Here is a 16,940-nt window from a genome sequence, read left to right on the forward strand (position 1 = left end):
CGCCATGGCCATGTCATCGGCGCCCAGATGGCACAGGGCGCAGCGTCCACATTTGCCTGGCTTTACTGCTAACTGCTCAATCATTTTGGGGGCGGGGAGGGGGCGGCTGAGCTGGAGGGTGGGAGGGAAATCTCAGTTCCAGCCGAGCCCTGTTGTAAATGTTAATCAGGATCCGGCGTGCCGCTGGGGTCCAGCGCTCGATCGATGGCATTGATCCAGCTGCCGGCGAGCAGGCCCCGGGCGGCCCAGCGTGCGCCCACCCCTCCCCCACCATGCTATTTTTAAGAAAACAAATTATTGATCTGTTTGGTCACTGATATTTTTTCCCCAGCTTGTGGGGGGTGGAAGGAGCAGAGGGGAGGAGGGGCTGGGAGGAGGTTAACCCCTTGGCTGCCTGGCCCACATGTCTGCGATTTAGCAGACGGGCTTGGACTCGGTCTGTGGCAGAATCTGCTTCCCCCTTCCCCACCTGGCCGAGACACCGCGGTGCAGGCGGGCCGAGGCATGTGGCACGGTGCCGCGAGGCAATGTGGGCCCATGGGTAGGGCACTGGTTGAGGAGTGGCCTTGGATAAGTCCCCAGGACTCAGTTTCCCCTCCCACTCTTGGCTGCTTAAACTGGGAGGTCTTTGGGCACAAGGGTCTTGTGTGTGCAGCACGTGGGGCTGGCATTGGGCAGGGCTTCTGGGGGCCAGTGCTTTAGTAATACTGATCGTCCTTATCCTTGTGATGCCAAGAATGAGCTTCTCCAGGGAAGATGCCCCCTGTGAGGGGAAGGGCTCCTTGGAGAATGTGCTTGGAGTTGAAAGCACTAAAGCCGGCAGGGATCACTGAGATGCAGGCTGTCCTGCCCAACACGGGAGTCCTGCATCCCCGCCAGGAGTGCCTGGATGAGCCCAGGCAGATCTCGGCCAAGCTTCATTCAGAGACTCCAAGGGATGAAGAATGCAGCTCTCTCCACGCTCCGCTGCCTCAGGGGCTTGTGATCTGTGCCAGCAGAAGTGTGAGCAGTGTCTATCTCTTCACAGGCCTGGCCGTCCCCAGAGGGCTTGACCAGGTCTGGCACCATTGTGCCAAGCCCTGGACAAATGCATGGGAGATGGCAGCCTGCCCTGAAGAACTCACCCTGCCTGTGGCCCTGGACAGCCTTATTTCCCATGTGCCTCTGTCTGGTCTGGTTCCAGCTGGCTCAAGAGCACAAGCTTCTGCCCTGGTCATCACAGGCTCTCCAGGCCTCTTCCTCCATGACTATACACCACATAACTTGGTATTGCCAGGCCCCTATTCACTCCCCTGGGCAGAAAGAACAGCTCCACTGCTCTCCAGCCCCCTCTGGCCCTACTGCTTTTCCTGGGTGATGGGGTTAGCGCATTGTAGGATCCTTGTCCCCATATCAGTGACTCATTTCACCCCTGTGGGCTTCCTGGGTTGGTTCAGCATAAGTCATCTACCCATGCTATCTGCAGGACTCCCCGATGGGGTATCTAGAACCAGGGTGGTGTGGCATGCTGCAGTGTTGCCTATTCTGTGCAATACGTGAAGTTTCTTAAAGCCCCAGCTCCCGGAGTCCTGTGAATCTCCAAGAATGTAATTTGTATTTGCTCCAACCTCATGGGAGAAGCCAGCTGGTGTGTATCGGTGAATGTGTGGGGCTCACCCTGCTGGGGTGGCCTCAGTGAGGATGTCAGGGTCTGGACAAAGCAGGACAAGGGCTGCACCTTGCTGTGATTCAGTCAAGTTGCAGCCTAAGGAGGGGAAGAGCACAGTGCTACCAGCCAGCACATGTGAGAGTGTATCTCAGCAGCCGCAATCCGCCCGGCCCAGGGAGCAGGCATGTGATGTATTAAAGCCCTGGGACAGGAGGCCGGGCTGGGAGGAGAGGGGGACCCTGAATAGCAAGCTGATTAGTAAGACTTCCTGGAGCCTACAGTGCTTTCCCATCCTGACCTCTCAGATGGCAAAGCTGGCTTGTGACCTGCTCCCTTCCTACCTGGCTCCACTCATCTGCCTCTCTGGTACCTGGACTGTGAGGTCTCTGGGCCTTGGACTTGTCAGGGCAATGCTCAGTGCAACAGGGCTGTGACATGTGTTTTTAGGTAATACTACAGCATTGGTGTTAATGTAATGTGTGGGGGGTGAGGAAGTGCGTGGTACCTAGTACGGGTTGTTTTTCTCCAACACCTGGCGCTGTGCCCTGCACCCTGCCACTGCAATAGGGGATGGATCTCTGCAGCGTCTTGACTTCTGTGCTCTTTAAGGATGGAGAAAGCAGCCGTAGTGTAGCAGCAACAGAAATGGTAATGCAGTGCTTCTCCGCTGCAGCAACAGCAAGCTAGTGGGAGCCAGGCTGGGGGAGGCTCCCACACACCGCCTGTCTCAGGAGCACTCCAGGTTCAGACAGGGACATGTCCTCCCCTGCATAAGAGGCTCACACATGCTGGGACAAACCAGAGTAACCCCATCGAGGTCACTGGGGTGAAGGCAGCACAGAGGAGCAGGAGATCTGGCTCTCAAGGTCTCTCTGCACACCTGGAGCCTGTCTCTAATCACAGATACTCACAGGCAGCTTCCTCATTGAGTGTTGTCACGTGCAGTCCTAGCCACACCTGGAGCCCAGGGGTCAAAACCCGTGAGAACAGCAGCCCCTCGGGGTTAGAAAAGACCCATTTCAGTCAGATGCATCAAACCTCAAAAACAGCTCAGGCCTGGGGTGAGTCTGAGCTGAGGGTTGCAGGCTGGCTCCTCTCTCATCAGCACCACTCTGGAGACCCTGAAAGGAAAGATCTGAAATACACCCAGCACAGAGCTTGAGAGAAAAAACAGCGGAGTTGTAGCAATGCTACAGACAGTTAAAGATTAAAGGAGCCCTAATGAATACATGGAACATCTGTCATGTCAAATACATCAGCACCATCAGTTTAGGATGTACTGTACAGCGCATTCAAATGATGGGAAACCACTTTGTGCGTGCATGTGTGTGTGTGTGTGTGTGTGTAGAGGGAGAGGGAGGCAGACAGAGAGATTCTGATTTCACAGACTCTAGTGCAAATCCAGATTAAGCCCAGGAAAGCAACACAGCTTCTCTGGATTTCTGCTGGGTGTATCTGAGATCAGAGCCTGTCTACTTTTGGACACCGAGTACAGCGAAAATGCCTTCCTGCAAATTAACTGATGCACTTGCTATCTAGGCATAAAACACAAAAGAAAATTTCTGCAGGAAATCATCTGGGTCTAAGGAAGAGGCAGCAAAACTATGCCCTGCCACCTATTCCCCAGCTTTTGATCTCAGCGGGCTGAGTGTACTATTTCTTTAAACCTGTAGCAAGAAGCCAGGGGTCTGGGAAGATTTGAGGATGAAGTGGAACAGGATAGTTCTAGGGATAATCCTGTTTATGTTCTAATAAAGCTCTTTGTTCAGTGTCAGAAGAAAGTAACTCTTTCTGTGATGCTTTCCAGAGTAACGTGGGGATTTCTGGGTTGTCGGGCCAAGGCCGAGCTACTACAGCAGCATGTCTGTGCAGTGACCAGCCCCGGGTGTCCCAGAGGTGGGGGCAAGAATTCAGCATTAGGTAGCTGGGGGATACAAATGGCTTTGTGCTAATTTCTGCTAGTTAGAAGCTGCCTCAGACCCTCAAGGAGGAGGTTTGCAATCCCTCCACAAATTATACTCTGTGTTCCCTGTTGCAGCTCTGGCTGTTATAATTCAGTGGTCACGTGGCACTGGAGGCCGCGTTTGGCCCAGTACCTATTAATCAGGGATCTGGGAGCATGCTGGCGATTCATCCAGTGGAGCTGACAGAGTTCATGCCAGCTAAAAAGCTGCCCTTGGCCCTTCCTTTGGTGCCTGGGTGGGGATGGAGCTCTTTGGAAAATCTGGGCTCTACATCAGGGTAGAGCACCTGGAAGTTCTTGCCCTCCGCCATTCCCTGCCACAGTTGGCAGACACCTCGGGCCTGGGGCCTATGTGCAGTAATTCTTGTTTTATGGGGTTTTTTCCTAACACGCATCTACCTTTACCTGCTATTGACAGCAAAGCCTGCAAGTTATAACAAGTTAAACCGTGTTTGCAGCCTGCTTATCCCAGCTCCTCTGCACTTCTAATGCTCCACCACATCTAAACCACTTTCTGCAGGAGCAGGGAAGTGCACAGCCTGCTGTGCAATGTTGTGCAGCGCTTGAGCCGGGGAGGGTTGGCTCCGAAGAGTTTTCCCAGGGCCAAATGTGCCAATCTGTGGATGCTTTGACCCCTAAACGTGTCTCTCTCGGGCTGTGGGAGGCTGTTCAGATGCTTTTGATCAAAAAGAGTCACGTTCCTGGTCAAGCCTTGGGGAAGCAAGCTGGTTTTCTACAAGCGGCAAGGCCCGGTAGATTGAACTCGGGGTTAGGACTCAGGATGTCACCAGCTTTCTTCCCGTTTCTGCAGCACGTGCCCCTTTGCCCATTGGCAGCGCTGTCCAAACGTGAGTAACGTTGGCCAGTTGGCTGCGGCTGTCCCACAAAGCTCCGCCAGTACCAAACACACATCAATTATTAACCCACCTGGCAACGTGCGCTCGGGCTGTGGCTTCCTCGCATTGCAGGGCTGCGTGGAGTGGCTGCTAAGGCGGGCAGATGGAAAAGAGGTCTCCGGGGCTCCAGCACCAGACTAAGTTCTCATTTCGTGGCAAGCTTCCTTGCGGCCAGATGGCAGGCTGCTCTCCTATTGTGCCGCCAGGCTGGGCTTTCTCTTGCACTGGTCTAAGTTTGGCCCTCAGCTGCGTGCGTGCTGGGACGACACATTCAGCAAAGCGGCAGTGCAGCCCTGCGGCTTCGAATGGCGTTCTGACTTGAACTGCCCTTTTTGCCCCTTTCTAGGCCACGTCTGCAGACGAGGTGACACATCTCCCCGGGGCCCAGCTCTTCCCTTCCTGGCCCCCAGCTCCTCAGTGTCACTTATGTCAGTATTGTGCCCATTTTACAGAGGGGGAGAAAGCGAAACATAGGGAGGGGCATGGTTACCCAAGGACTCAGTGGCAGAGCAGAGGGTAGAGCCCGGGCATCTGGATTCCCAGTCCTACCCTCGCTGCTCCAGTAGCTGAGCCCTCATCCCAGTGCTGGGACTGGACTCCCGGCTCTCCGGGTCTCTTCGCCCTAACCACCAGGTCCACGGGCGCCGCGCTTGGCTCTGCCCGCTTCCGTCACAAACGACTTCCAGATGCTACATGATTCTTCATGGTCAAGGAAGAGGGAAGGCACGTCCTGTCCATGAGCGCCGGCGTGCGTGTGTGTGTTTGTGTGTACGCGCGCGTGCAGCAGGGTCAACAGTGTTAAAGTCTCTCCCGGTGCTGCCAGGGAGGGATCCGAGGGCAGCCCTTTCCTCTGTCTTTCCTGGCACTACTCGCAGCCTGTCCTGCTGTCGCATCCTCCTCTCTGCTCGGGAGTGACGTATTTCTAAATAAAAAGGAAAGAGGGGGGAAAAAAAAGAGAGGAAAAAAGAGAGGAAAAAAGACACCCCCCACCCCTGCTGCTCTCCCCTGCCTCAGCCCTGGCACCGATCCCCACGCGCCCCCCTCTCCCCCCGCTGGCACCTCTCCCTGAACTGCCGGAGGAATTCACGCTACCTAAGATGGCTGCCAAGAGGAAACTTTGTGTGTGTGTGTGTGTGCGTGCGTGCAAGTGCGCGTGCACGAGGGTGTGTGTTGGATTTCTCTTCCCTCATGCTTCTGAAATGGCTGCCAGATAAAAAGGGAGGCATGCGGCGGGGACGGGGGGGAAGTGGAGGGGAAAGAAAAATGCCGTGTGGAAGGAAAGCGCGGCCAAGAATTAGACCCATAAGTAAACAGGCAGGGACTGGAATCTGTATTTTCCTTCCCTGGATTATTTCTCTCATTCATGTCTTCTCTCCTCTCTTTTATTTCCCCCCTGCCAATAATAACCCGTCCCCTATTAGGGATCCAACTCGTTTGCACGCCTCATTCCAGGACATTTACTAAGAACCAGACTCGGTTTCTTTGCTGTTTTTGGTCGGTGAGGAATGTAAATTGGGGAGGAAAAACCAAAAATGGAGGAGGGACGAGTGCCAGGGGTGGGGGGGAAGAAGAGAAAGCCTCTCGGCATGGCACACCGGGCATCATTTAACCCTGCCCGGGCTGGAGCAGCGTCCCCGAGGGGCGCGCGTCCCGCCGCGCCATGCACGATGGCTGGAGCACGAGCACAAAATGGCCGCCGGGCCGGCATGGGGGGGGAAGACAGAAAAGTGGGGAGGGCAGAGAAACAAAATGGCTCCCTCTCCCATTACGTCAAGCAGGATGCGCTGCTTTTTCAAGGCTTCCCCATCGCCTCTTTCTCTCTCTCCCTTTTTCTCCCCGCCCACCAAAAATGTGTGCCGCGGGTTTTTTTGGAAAAACAATGCCCTTTCCCTGTTTTTTTGGGGGGGTGGCGGTGGAGAAGACCGAGGTCGGAACCACCCACGCGTCTTTGTCCCCCGGGGCCGAAAATATCAGTCGCTGCCCCGCGAGCCGCGCTTCCCAAAAGGTCTCGGGAAAGCGCGTGAAAGGAAATGTGAAAAAAGAAAAAGCTGCCAGGCTGGTTGGCAAGGCTGGGCCGCTGTGTTTTGACTGCGTTGTTTGGATTGTCTGAGCCCTTTCCCGGCATCAGCCAAATCTGCGAAAGAAAAATGCCGAAGGCCAAACGGGTGGGAGGAGGAGGAGAAGGATGGAGGGAACGAGAGAGAGAGAAAGGGGAAAGAAAAAGAGGAGGGGCACAAGTTTGGGACCGCTTTGAAGCCAGCCTGGCATCTCCCCAGCTCCCAGAGCGGAGCGTGAAGCTGGTGGAAAGCACGGGACAGACTCCAGGGGAAGAAACTCGGCAGCTCGACGTCTCAGCCCGAGTCCATTTGGACCGTGAACCGTGGCGCCGCGGGGGAACGAAGGCCCAGCCAGGCCCCGTGCCTTCCCTGCTTGCCCCACCGTTCACTGCTGTAGTGATATTAATGGCTCCAGCCGCCTTAACTTTTCATTTAATCGAGGACTGTGCCTGTTGGGAATAAAGAGGCTACCAGGCTCTCTCCGCTTAAAAAGCATCTTTCATCACAGCATCTCAAAAGCACTTCACAGGCGCTCGTTGAAAAAGGACTCGCGACGCTTCCCCTGCCCCGCCTCCCTACGTGGACTGGAGGAATCGAATTATCCCCTTTGTACTGGGGGAAACTGAGGCACTGATGCAGGAAGTGCCTTGTACAAACCCACAAGGGGGAATGGCAGAAGTGGCACCCGGCAGCTCTGGCTTTTAATCCCCATATGCCAAACACTAGGCTGGCGACGGGCCCCAGGGTGCAGGCGCTCGCGGACCTGTCCTCGAACGGCTGACTCCTGGCGCCCCACTCCTATGACTACCCCATGCCTTACGCCGGAGCCGGGAGTAATGTCAGCACCCAGGGATCCAGGCTTCCTGGCTTCTTCTCTAACCATTAGCCAGCCCTCTTCTCCCACAGCCAGGCTATGGGATAGCTGAAAGCCCACCTGATCCCCCTGCTCAAGGAATGGGGATTTTCTTTACCCTGGGCAAAGATATGTTTGCTCACCTCCTGGAAATTCATGCCGTATCCAGAGCTAACAAGCAGCAATTCCCAAGTTGGGGGGCCTGTCCCGGTCTCTCCTGGGGGAGCGCTGGTTCCCCCTCAGACCCCAAAGGTCTCTTTAATTTCAGGCTGAATGAATGCATGAACACAAACAGGCTGCACATATTTATCAGCACTGCTGGTGCGCAGTAGTCGGACCTTGCCTCTGTGATTAATGCCGCTTTGCTCTAAGGTGACCCTGAGGGATGCTTGGACCAAGGGTTCCCACCGCTGATGTGTGGAAAAATGGCCCCCGAGAGGCATGAGCTTCCCTGGGACAAGGTCTCTTCCAAGTAGCCTCAAAGAGGGGAAGACAGAAGCAGCAGAGGCTCCTGGAGCACTGCCCAGACCTAAGGAAATGAGCCACTGGGAAGATCCATGGCCCGTCAGTGCAAGTTGCTGAGCACCCTCTGCTCACACGAACCCAGCAGGATCAGGCCCCAGCATCAGTCTTCCAGCCCAACTTCCAGCACCAGTGTCCAAGCTGAGACGTGGTAAGGAGCACTATCCTTGTGGCATCCCAGCTCAGGACTCAGGATGATCCTTCCCTCCTGGACTGCTAATGGAAGAGGGATCCCAGCTTGATCCTGGCAAGAGAAGAGGGAGGTCCAGATATGCATGGTATGTATAGGGATAAGGACAATAGAGACACAGAATATGTGTATTCTCACTCTGCTACATGCTTCAGGTACGTGAGCAAGGAGGAGGAGGAGGGAACCCTGCCCTTTCAAACGTCGCTCATGCCCAGGGTGGAACGACCACGGACATCGACTGCACTTCCACTCCTCTGAGCGCTGGGGGAGGCAGGTCAATGCTCAGAGCAGGGAGGAGAAAGAACTCCCTAAGAACAGCCATCCCCTTACATAATTCAATTCAAATCAGACTCATACCCCCAGGTTTGCATCCCACAGCCCCACAAATTGTGGGGTACTGAAATCCCGTTACCAGCACAGGGGATTTGGAAGCATCTCATCTGTAGTGATCTGTCTTTCGTATGTGGGTTCATTCTGCTCGCTCTCACGTGCCCTGCTCGGGCACTGCATGGGGACTGTAGACCAGATATGCCCTTCCTTCCACTGGGGTCAACGTATCAGTCTTGGTAAAGCATTGTCATCAGAAAAGTATCCCTCCCTCGGCTGGCTGTATACCTGGGGCTCAATTGGGTGGTCCTTGCTCAGGCAAGAGCCCCAGCTGAAATCAATGGGCATTTTGTTTGGCTAAGCGCTTCACTTTCATTTCTGGCTTGGGCCAAGGGCCAGTGAGTCGGACAGGATGGCTCGCAGCATCATGCTATGGTGAAGAGTCAAGCTGGGCTCGTTGTGCCCAGACACTGCATCCTGCCTAGAGGGAGTCTGGGGCACAGACCAAGCCCTGCCCTGCAGCATCGCATTCACCATGCTTGGGGCACCCAGGCCTGGGCCTACGTGAGGATGAGGGCCCAAAACTGTGCCTAAGTGCAGAGGAGGGTACCTGGGGCTACCCAGCACCTAACAGCAGAGTCAGAAGGACCTTCCCCATAGGTCCTGCAGTGCCAGCTGGGAGAGGCAGGCCATGCAGGCTGAATTTTGGCAGCAGCTGCAGGACCCATGACCTAGGCTGGCACTGGCTGCTTTGCACCCACCATTGGCACCGCAGGTCTGACCGGTATGGCACGGGCCTTTCCCCAGCAGCCAGGGGTATCAGCTTTTAAGCCTCAGCTTTGTGGTCAGGCCTGCTGCGCTGCGCTCCGGGGCAGCGAGCAGAGCAGCAGCGCGGCCCTGCATGGTAGATGAGGGTGGGGGAGGGAAGCCGGCTGTGAATTTAATCCAGGATGCTCTAGAAACCAATAGCGCTGAGCTCAGCGTCTGCAAGGCTGCCCAAGGAGTCTGATTATTTTTAGATAAGATGGAGCAGGGACGGGGAGTGCTGGGCTGCAGCCTGCCAGCGTGAGCGTGTTTCTGATGAGGCGCGGAAGGAACAGGACGGGAGGGGAGAGGGGGCTGCAGCAAGCACTTCCTTTGCATGATTGCGCTCAGAAATGCAAGCCAGGCTGGGCTCTCTTTCGCAGTGTTATTATGTGTTCTTGCCTTTCCCTGGGGAGGAACTGGCTGGCATGTGAGCCCTGCAAAACTGGAGCACCCCCCACTGAAATCAGTGGAGCTGCCCAGAATTTAGGCAGCCCAAACTGAAGCCAGGATTTGGCCTCTGCTCCCAGGAGCTGGCTCTACACAGAGGGTACTGTGAGGCTCAGATCTGGCAGTCTGTGCACACTCAAGGCTCCTTCTGGACAGGAAGATCAACCAAGGCAGCCCCATAGGGACGGACTAGCTGCTTGCACCGTGGGGAGTGGGTGTACTTCACAGCTGGCTGTGACACTGCTCAGAGCCACGTGAAACAGGAAGTGAAGGGAGAGTCTGTCTCCAGATGAGAAAGCAGGAGGAATCATAGGAAGCTGTTTGACAGGACTTTGGCCAGGATGCTGGGATTAATGCCCAGACGTTGTCACGGGTTCTGCAGCGACCACAAATGGACCAGGATCCTGGTTCCAGGTCCCAGTGTACAAAGGGTTAAGCTTCTGCAGGAAGTTGAAAGTTGCCAAATATCCTGCAGGACACTATGCAGAGCTGGTAGCACGCATGCGCAGACACGCGCGCGCACACATACGCTTCACACGTGCACACCCCCCCCCCCCCCCCCCCCACTCTCCCCCCAGACACAGAGGAACCAGTTGCATAACATGAGACAGGCTCCATGACAGGAGCAGTGAGGCTGGGCTTAGTATGTATTTTAGTCCTTGGTGTTAATGAAGGAAATAAGTTGCCCAGTCATCACTGAATTGCCACATGGGACCAGCAGTCGGGGCAGGGAGTGCTGGAGCATCTAAGAGCTAGGTGTGCAGGTGGCGAATATGTAATGGGCATTTCACAAGCCGGAAGGCAAAATACTACCACCTGCTACGTGATGGCAATGGGCACTTCCCCCCTAGAGATCAGAGCAGGCATGCCACGGGTTCAGGCAGCCGTGTGAATTGGCTGAGAAAGTCAGAGGAGCTGGCAAGAGGAAAAGGAGCAAAATTATACATCCAAATTGGTGTTGTCTTTAATGTGGTCTGGTGCACAGACACTGGGTATAGGCAATGGATACACAGAAGGGGCACGTGCATTGGGTATATATTGTAGGGGATATGCCATGGTATGTGACAGTGGGTGGCAATATGTAGTAGGCACATGTGTAAGAGGGAAGTATATGCAGTAGGTTTGGCACTGCATCCGTGTCAGTGGTTCTTACACTTTTTGGATTTGAGGCACCCCTCACTGGACTCGAGGCACTTCTCCATGTGAATTGAGCGCCACCAATTTAAACAAAATGAAGTTATATATTGCAGTGCTTACCTCCTTGCAGAGAGACAAGCCTGAATCTGCGCTTATCTGCCAATGTCCCCATACCTCGGAGCAACCTTCAAAGTATCTGACAGCACTCCAGGGTGCCCTGACACCCTGGTTGAGAATCCCTGGTCTATGCCATGGGTCCCGGATCAGGAAAGGAGTGGGGAAAGGTCTTGAAGGAGACATGTCAAAGCTTGGGGATCATGGAAGCCCTAGAAAAAATGTGTGCCCCATTCAAGGACAAGGACTTAACACAAAGGGGACAGTAGGGCTGATCCTGGGAGCTTCTGTGAAGGCAGGCTGGGTGCTGAGTACCCTGAACATCTCCCTGCCTAAGGGTCAGAGGGTTTTGGGAGCACAGCAGAGGCCAAACCATGCAGGGCAAGGCTCCTCAGCTGGGCAGTGGGATCATAAACACAAGGCGGACATGTATAGTGGGGCGTGCGGAGCTGGGGCAGGAAGGGAAGAGGCAGGAGGGACACTCAGCCATGAGCAATGTCTGGTAGCTGGGCCAGGGAGAGAACGTGGCCAAAGCAAGGAGACTGGGAGCCACCCAGCCACGTGGCAGAAGCGAGCAGGGGAATGCCCAGGCAGCAAACACACTGGTGTCAGACTCAGGATGGGTACCAGCTTGCCCAGCCTGCCCAGCTTGCTGACATGGTGTTGCTATATTTGTGCCATGACATCACATCAGGCCTCGTGCTCTGCAACTGCACTGGCCCCAAGCAGGCCTGCAAGGTCCCCGCAGGGACCAGCACTGTACCACAAGCCATGGGAGGGGGCAGCTGCTGGCCCCTTGGGGCACTGGCTCACAGGCTGGAGAAGGCAGTTCCAGCTGCTCCGTGATTTCCCTTGACACCACTGCCTATAAGTGGCCTGGACTTTCTGTTGCACAGGGGAGCAGTGGCCAAGGCAAAGGCCTCTGCAAGTGAGGCAGCAGTTGCTCCAGAGCCCAGCTGCAGTGGGGAGCAGTGATTTCTGCAGGCATCCAAGGCCGCCTCGTTGGAGGGGGTGGGGGGGTTAAGCCACGGTGGTGTAACCTGGGGCTGTTTAATGGCGCCATCTGTTCTGAGGTCACGAGCTTCCTCCATTACCGGCGGCGGGCGGGCAGCGGTGAGGTGAGGAGGCTCCGTCTGGCGCAGCGGCTCATTAATCATCGCACGGGGCAGCAAAGTGAACTCTGGTTAGTGAGTGCAGACCACGGAGGGGGCCATTACGGCAGCAAATGATATTACATAAAGCAGCCATTAGTGTTTGTCTGTTGCCATGGGAACCCTAAGAGGCCAGGACCACTCACGGTCACTATTCATTTTTAACTGTATAAGGGAAGGGCCTTTCTTGTTCAGTTGCTCCTCTTGATCAACCACCGCTGGGCAGTTCCAGTCTGCCTCCGTCGTCCCCCCTCCCCACGCCTTCTGCAGCTTCATTTGGATCTGGCATACTTCTCTAGTTGCAGTCCTGTGCCCTGGGAAATGACTGCTGGGTCCACCCCAGAGGTGGATGCATTTCAGGACTGAAATGAGGATGTGAAGCCTGTCTGGAATTGCTAGGTGGCTGCTGTGGTCAGTCCCAGAGCTGGTTGCTTAAAACAGTGTCAATGACTCGTATTCCCGTACAAGGTTGGCTTCTCACTGGTCCTCTGGATGGGGCTGGCAGACAGAGACAGACAGAAACCCCAGTGTCAGCATCCAGCGACTAACCGATACAGGATGCAGCAGCGTAACTAAGGCCGGGCAACTGGGGCAGTGAGTTGGTGGGGGCAAAATGATCAGACCTGCTGCTTCAGCCGCACAACGGTGCCAGCAGCAGCCAGAAGTTGCCACTGCCCCTGTGTCACCGCTCCCTGGTTGCACAGCTGCTCTGTTACACCTCTGGGGGAATGAGACCGTGTCACTTATGCGGGGCCATTTCTAACCACAGGGACAGTGCGGGTTGGTGTATGGAGCATGCTGCGCAGGGGAAGTGTAGCGGGGTGCTGCTGGTCCAGGGAGAGCTGTGGTGGCCGGTGGCCATCTGTTGCCCCGCTCTGATGCTGTCATTGTTCCTGCTGTCACTTAGTGCAGCCAGGATTTAGCAAAACTCAGTCTGAGGCCCTGAGGCAGTGCTGGCTGGGAGGCAGGGAGAACTGCTGTGTTTGTCTGGGTCCAGCAGCCTCAGAAAAGATTTGCCCCCCGCTCCCTTCCTATTTGCTACAGTCTAGTTCCACCTTTTCTTTATTGGGAGGGATGCTGAGATGCCGTGGCTGAGGCAAGCAGGTCCCTACATCCAGACAACGGTGGGGGTGCTGCTCAGGGTGGTGCCTCTACAACTGATGGAGGGTAGATGAAGCTATGAGAGAGGAACAGGGCAGGGCTGGGTAGAGGTGCTGGCAAGGTGATGTCTCTAAGCACTGAGCTGCAGACACATCGAAGGAGCAAAGCCTTACATGTCACTTTTCATTTCAGATTCAGAGCAAAGCAGCAGCCCGAGGACAGGGATCGGCTCAGATCAGGAGGACAGTAAACCGATCACATTGGGTAAGTAAGTGGGGTCCTGAGAGGGTGTCTGCAGCTCCCTCTTCCACCCAGGCCCCATTCCCCCCTGCCTGTTTGCATGAGGCAATGGGTAGGGTCTTACATGCCAGCTCTATTCAGAGCTCTTCCCTGAGGCGCCTGCTGTAAGAAGGAGCCTATGCTGGGGCTGGTTCAGAAGGGTTAACCGCCTGCTCACTTACCCTTCTGCAAACATGGATGTGACTCCCTAAGAGGTTGCAAGAGTAAGGAGTTTCCGGGCTTTGCTCAGCCTAATGCCCTCACTGGGAAATCATGGCACAACGGGGCATAATTAACAGCTTCTCAGCGCTGCCAGTCCCATGATAGGTGCTATGTTTGCTTGAAGCCCCAGCTCCTGGAGTCAGGTGATTAGGTGAGAATCTCAGCTTTCCTTTAAAAAAGAGGTGATTTTCCAGCCTTTGTGGCTGGGAGGAAAAGCTGGAAAACGTTAAGTGAATGTAATATGAAGCCTTAAAACCCAAAGGCAAAGAATGAGAACCCCATTTATCACTGTCTTTATTAAATCATATGCTGTTTTCTGGCCTGCCTCACTTCTGGGGTAGGCAGAACTGGTTTCTGCTCTGGGTGGGATCCAAAGGGGACTATCAAGGGAGCACAGAGGGTGTAGGTTAGGGCTGAGAGAGGCCGGTGTTGCTGAGCTGGGGAGTCCAGGCCTGGGACAGCATGGAAGGAGGGCAGCTGGGAGCATTGTGTGGCATTTGCACAGCTGATCATGCCAAATTTGTCCCCACACTATGCCCAGGCTCTCATCCAGCTGACCCCCAGTTTCTTTCTAAAACAGCAGACACTTGCAGTGAGGTACTGAGGAGCACAGAGGCCAATTGAACACCAGGCTCTCCCCACTGCAGATTCCTTAGTATGGAAACCTTCAGCACAGGGGAGAGAGCACCAGGCCAGTATAGCACAGGACAGGAGCACCTTATGTGGATGCACCCAGCAGTGCAAAGTTAATGTATCCGAGTGATGCTCACAGCCTGCTGGCAAAGCACAAGTACTCACAGCAGAGCATGTTCATGGCTCCCCCAGTGTCCTGTTGGTGCTTTGGCCAGGACGATGCTCAAGGCAGCCAGGCCAGGAGCCTCAGGTTGGCTGCTGGCAAGTTGAGCATCTGATTTCAAGAAGTGCTCACCCCCATTTGACGGAGGTGTACAAAGGAGCCGGGCTATGTTTGGCCCCAGGGCTGCAGGGCATAGCTTACAGATAAAAGCCCTCTGAATTAAAGAGCTCCCAGCTCAGACCCATATATTTATCACAGGAACGTGGTTTTGGACGGGCTCTGGGTGTGCTGCTGGTCTCTGATTATTGCAAGTCAAGGAGTTGCTTGTAAAAGGATTGACTTCCCCTACCAAGCAGCTGCAGTGTGCTAGCCCAGCACTGAGAAACCACCAGAGAGTTAGTGGGTTTTTAGTCTATAATTGGGAGGCTCATGCGTTGGCAGCATAGGGCGGAGGGGCTAGTGCAACAGCACTAGCTTCCACATCAAAGATGTATTTGGCCCACGCAGCTTTATCATTGTTATTCATTATCGCTCTCCTGGGAGCACTAAGAAGCCCGCCCAAAACAGGTCAGGGCCCTACTGTGTCACATACTGCACAGACACATAGGGAGAGACAAGCACTGACAGTCCAGGAGCCATAGGTGACTGGTAGGGGGTGCATGGGGGTGCACGTGTCCCCCCCACAATGGGGCCGGTGCCCCCCTGACGGCCAACACTGATGCTGTCGGTAGGGCTGGTGCCCCCCCTGACAGGGCTGCTGCCTTCGGTGGCTTCTGCGGGGGGCCCTCCAGATTCAGGAGGCACCAGTCACTCATGCTAGGAGACAAGACAAGGCAAGGGTGAGAAAGGAGTCAGAGCACAAAAACCTGCCCAAGTGGTTAGCAGCAGAGCTGAGCCTAGATTCCCAGTCTCTCATGCACTAGATCTAAACCCCCAGCCCTGGGACTCTCTGTGGCAGAGAGAGGAGCGCTGCATGTCACCTAGAGTCATAAGCATTGGTCCTCCTTGTCTGGCTCACTAGTAAGACCCAGGCTTGAGGGCGGCAGGGAGTGGGGCTCCTAGCCCACACTGGCCAGACTGTACTGGACGCCACTTCCCTGGGAACAGCAAACAGGAAGCGCGGAGTGGATGAAAGGTCAGGACCGAGGTGGGACGGGAAGGAAAAGATTGGATTTTGCTGGATGAAATAAATGCCACAAAGGAGAAACTGCTGAGCAAGGAGTTTCTCGCAGCCTCAGGCTTCTACCAGCAGCTTCTCAGCCTCGGGTGATGCGTAGACCCCACCCGACCCCTGGCCACTGCTGCACGGACCCAGCACGCTCTCCTCCGCAGCACAAGTGCTGAGTCGGCAAAGGGAGGCTGCAGCATTTGATCGGCTCCAAGGCACACGGGTGTGAATTATGTATGCCGGATAAGGATTGCGGCTCCAGGCAGATCCTGAATAGCTTTCTTTGAGGAGACTGGGCCCAGGTGGCCACCCCTCTGGGTGGTTGTAAGCAGAGTCTGGATCAGCTGGATTGTGGAGTGTGGCATGAGTGTGGCGCGGTCTCAGCCCAGTTCCATGTCACAGCAGCTGTCACTGACAACAGGTCCCCTTGCCGACAGGCTCAGCAGAGAGATGGACATTTGCCTGGGCCTGGGATGGAGTGCAGCCGACAAGGGGTGGCCGGGGCAGGGCTTTAGGATGGCTGCCTGGGGCAGAAGGGCTGCAAGGCTGTGGGCTGATTCCCTGGCTGGCAAGTCTCCAGTTTGCTCCCACTCAGCTTTCTCACCCGAAGCAATGATAGGGAAGGAGTCTTCCACCAACACCTGCGCTGCTTTCTGCTGAGTCCTGCTTGTGGTGGGGTCTGTTTTCCTGCCCAGTCATCCCTCCAGGTTTCAGAGGCTCCCCTCCCTCAGCCTTCCTACCATGCCAGGCCCAGGGAGTGCTGACAGGGCTGCCAAGGGCAGCTCCCCACCTGCCCCTCTCACATGGCGGGTATCCTATGAATTAGGGATTGCAATATGGACTGTGGAGCCATCGGGTATTATACGTACAGGAGTACATGCAATCCTCAGCCTGGAGGCGTGTGAGCCCTAGGCGCTGCACTAACATAAAGCTGAGTCCCACCCTGCCCTGAACTGCCTCCAGCTTGTCGAGAGACAAGACAGATCAGGGAAGGATTTGTAGCTCCTTTTTACAGGCAGGGACCTCAGGCCTACAGGGATTAAGTGACTCACCTAAAGCCCGGCAGAGAGGCTGTGGCAGAGCAGGACTTGGAAGGCAGAGCAGTAGGTTCTCATGACCCCCTGCCAGCGCCCTCTCTACCAGGCCGCACTCCTTTACTGGCAGCCCTGCTACTAAAACAGTGAATGCTGGCATGACCCAAGTAGCATAATGTGATGGGCACATGAGTCACACAGCCAGAACGGCATGCTCCAGCTCTTGGC

The 16,940-nt window shown here is 55.4% G+C and overlaps 1 protein-coding gene across 1 annotated transcript in view; it reads left to right on the forward strand.

Annotated features, from left to right (window-relative positions):
* Positions 1-16,940, forward strand: part of NFIC (nuclear factor I C) — a gene marked incomplete at its 5' end in the record, with an annotated part of 96,006 nt that overhangs the window by 35,781 nt on the left and 43,285 nt on the right. Inside the window, one exon of the mRNA XM_025208317.1 lies at positions 13,406-13,477. Coding sequence (XP_025064102.1) covers positions 13,406-13,477 — 72 coding nt within the window. The remainder of the gene's footprint in view (positions 1-13,405; positions 13,478-16,940) is intronic.

Source organism: Alligator sinensis, unplaced genomic scaffold (genome assembly GCF_000455745.1).
Source record: "Alligator sinensis unplaced genomic scaffold, ASM45574v1 scaffold103_1, whole genome shotgun sequence".
NCBI lineage: Eukaryota > Metazoa > Chordata > Crocodylia > Alligatoridae > Alligator > Alligator sinensis.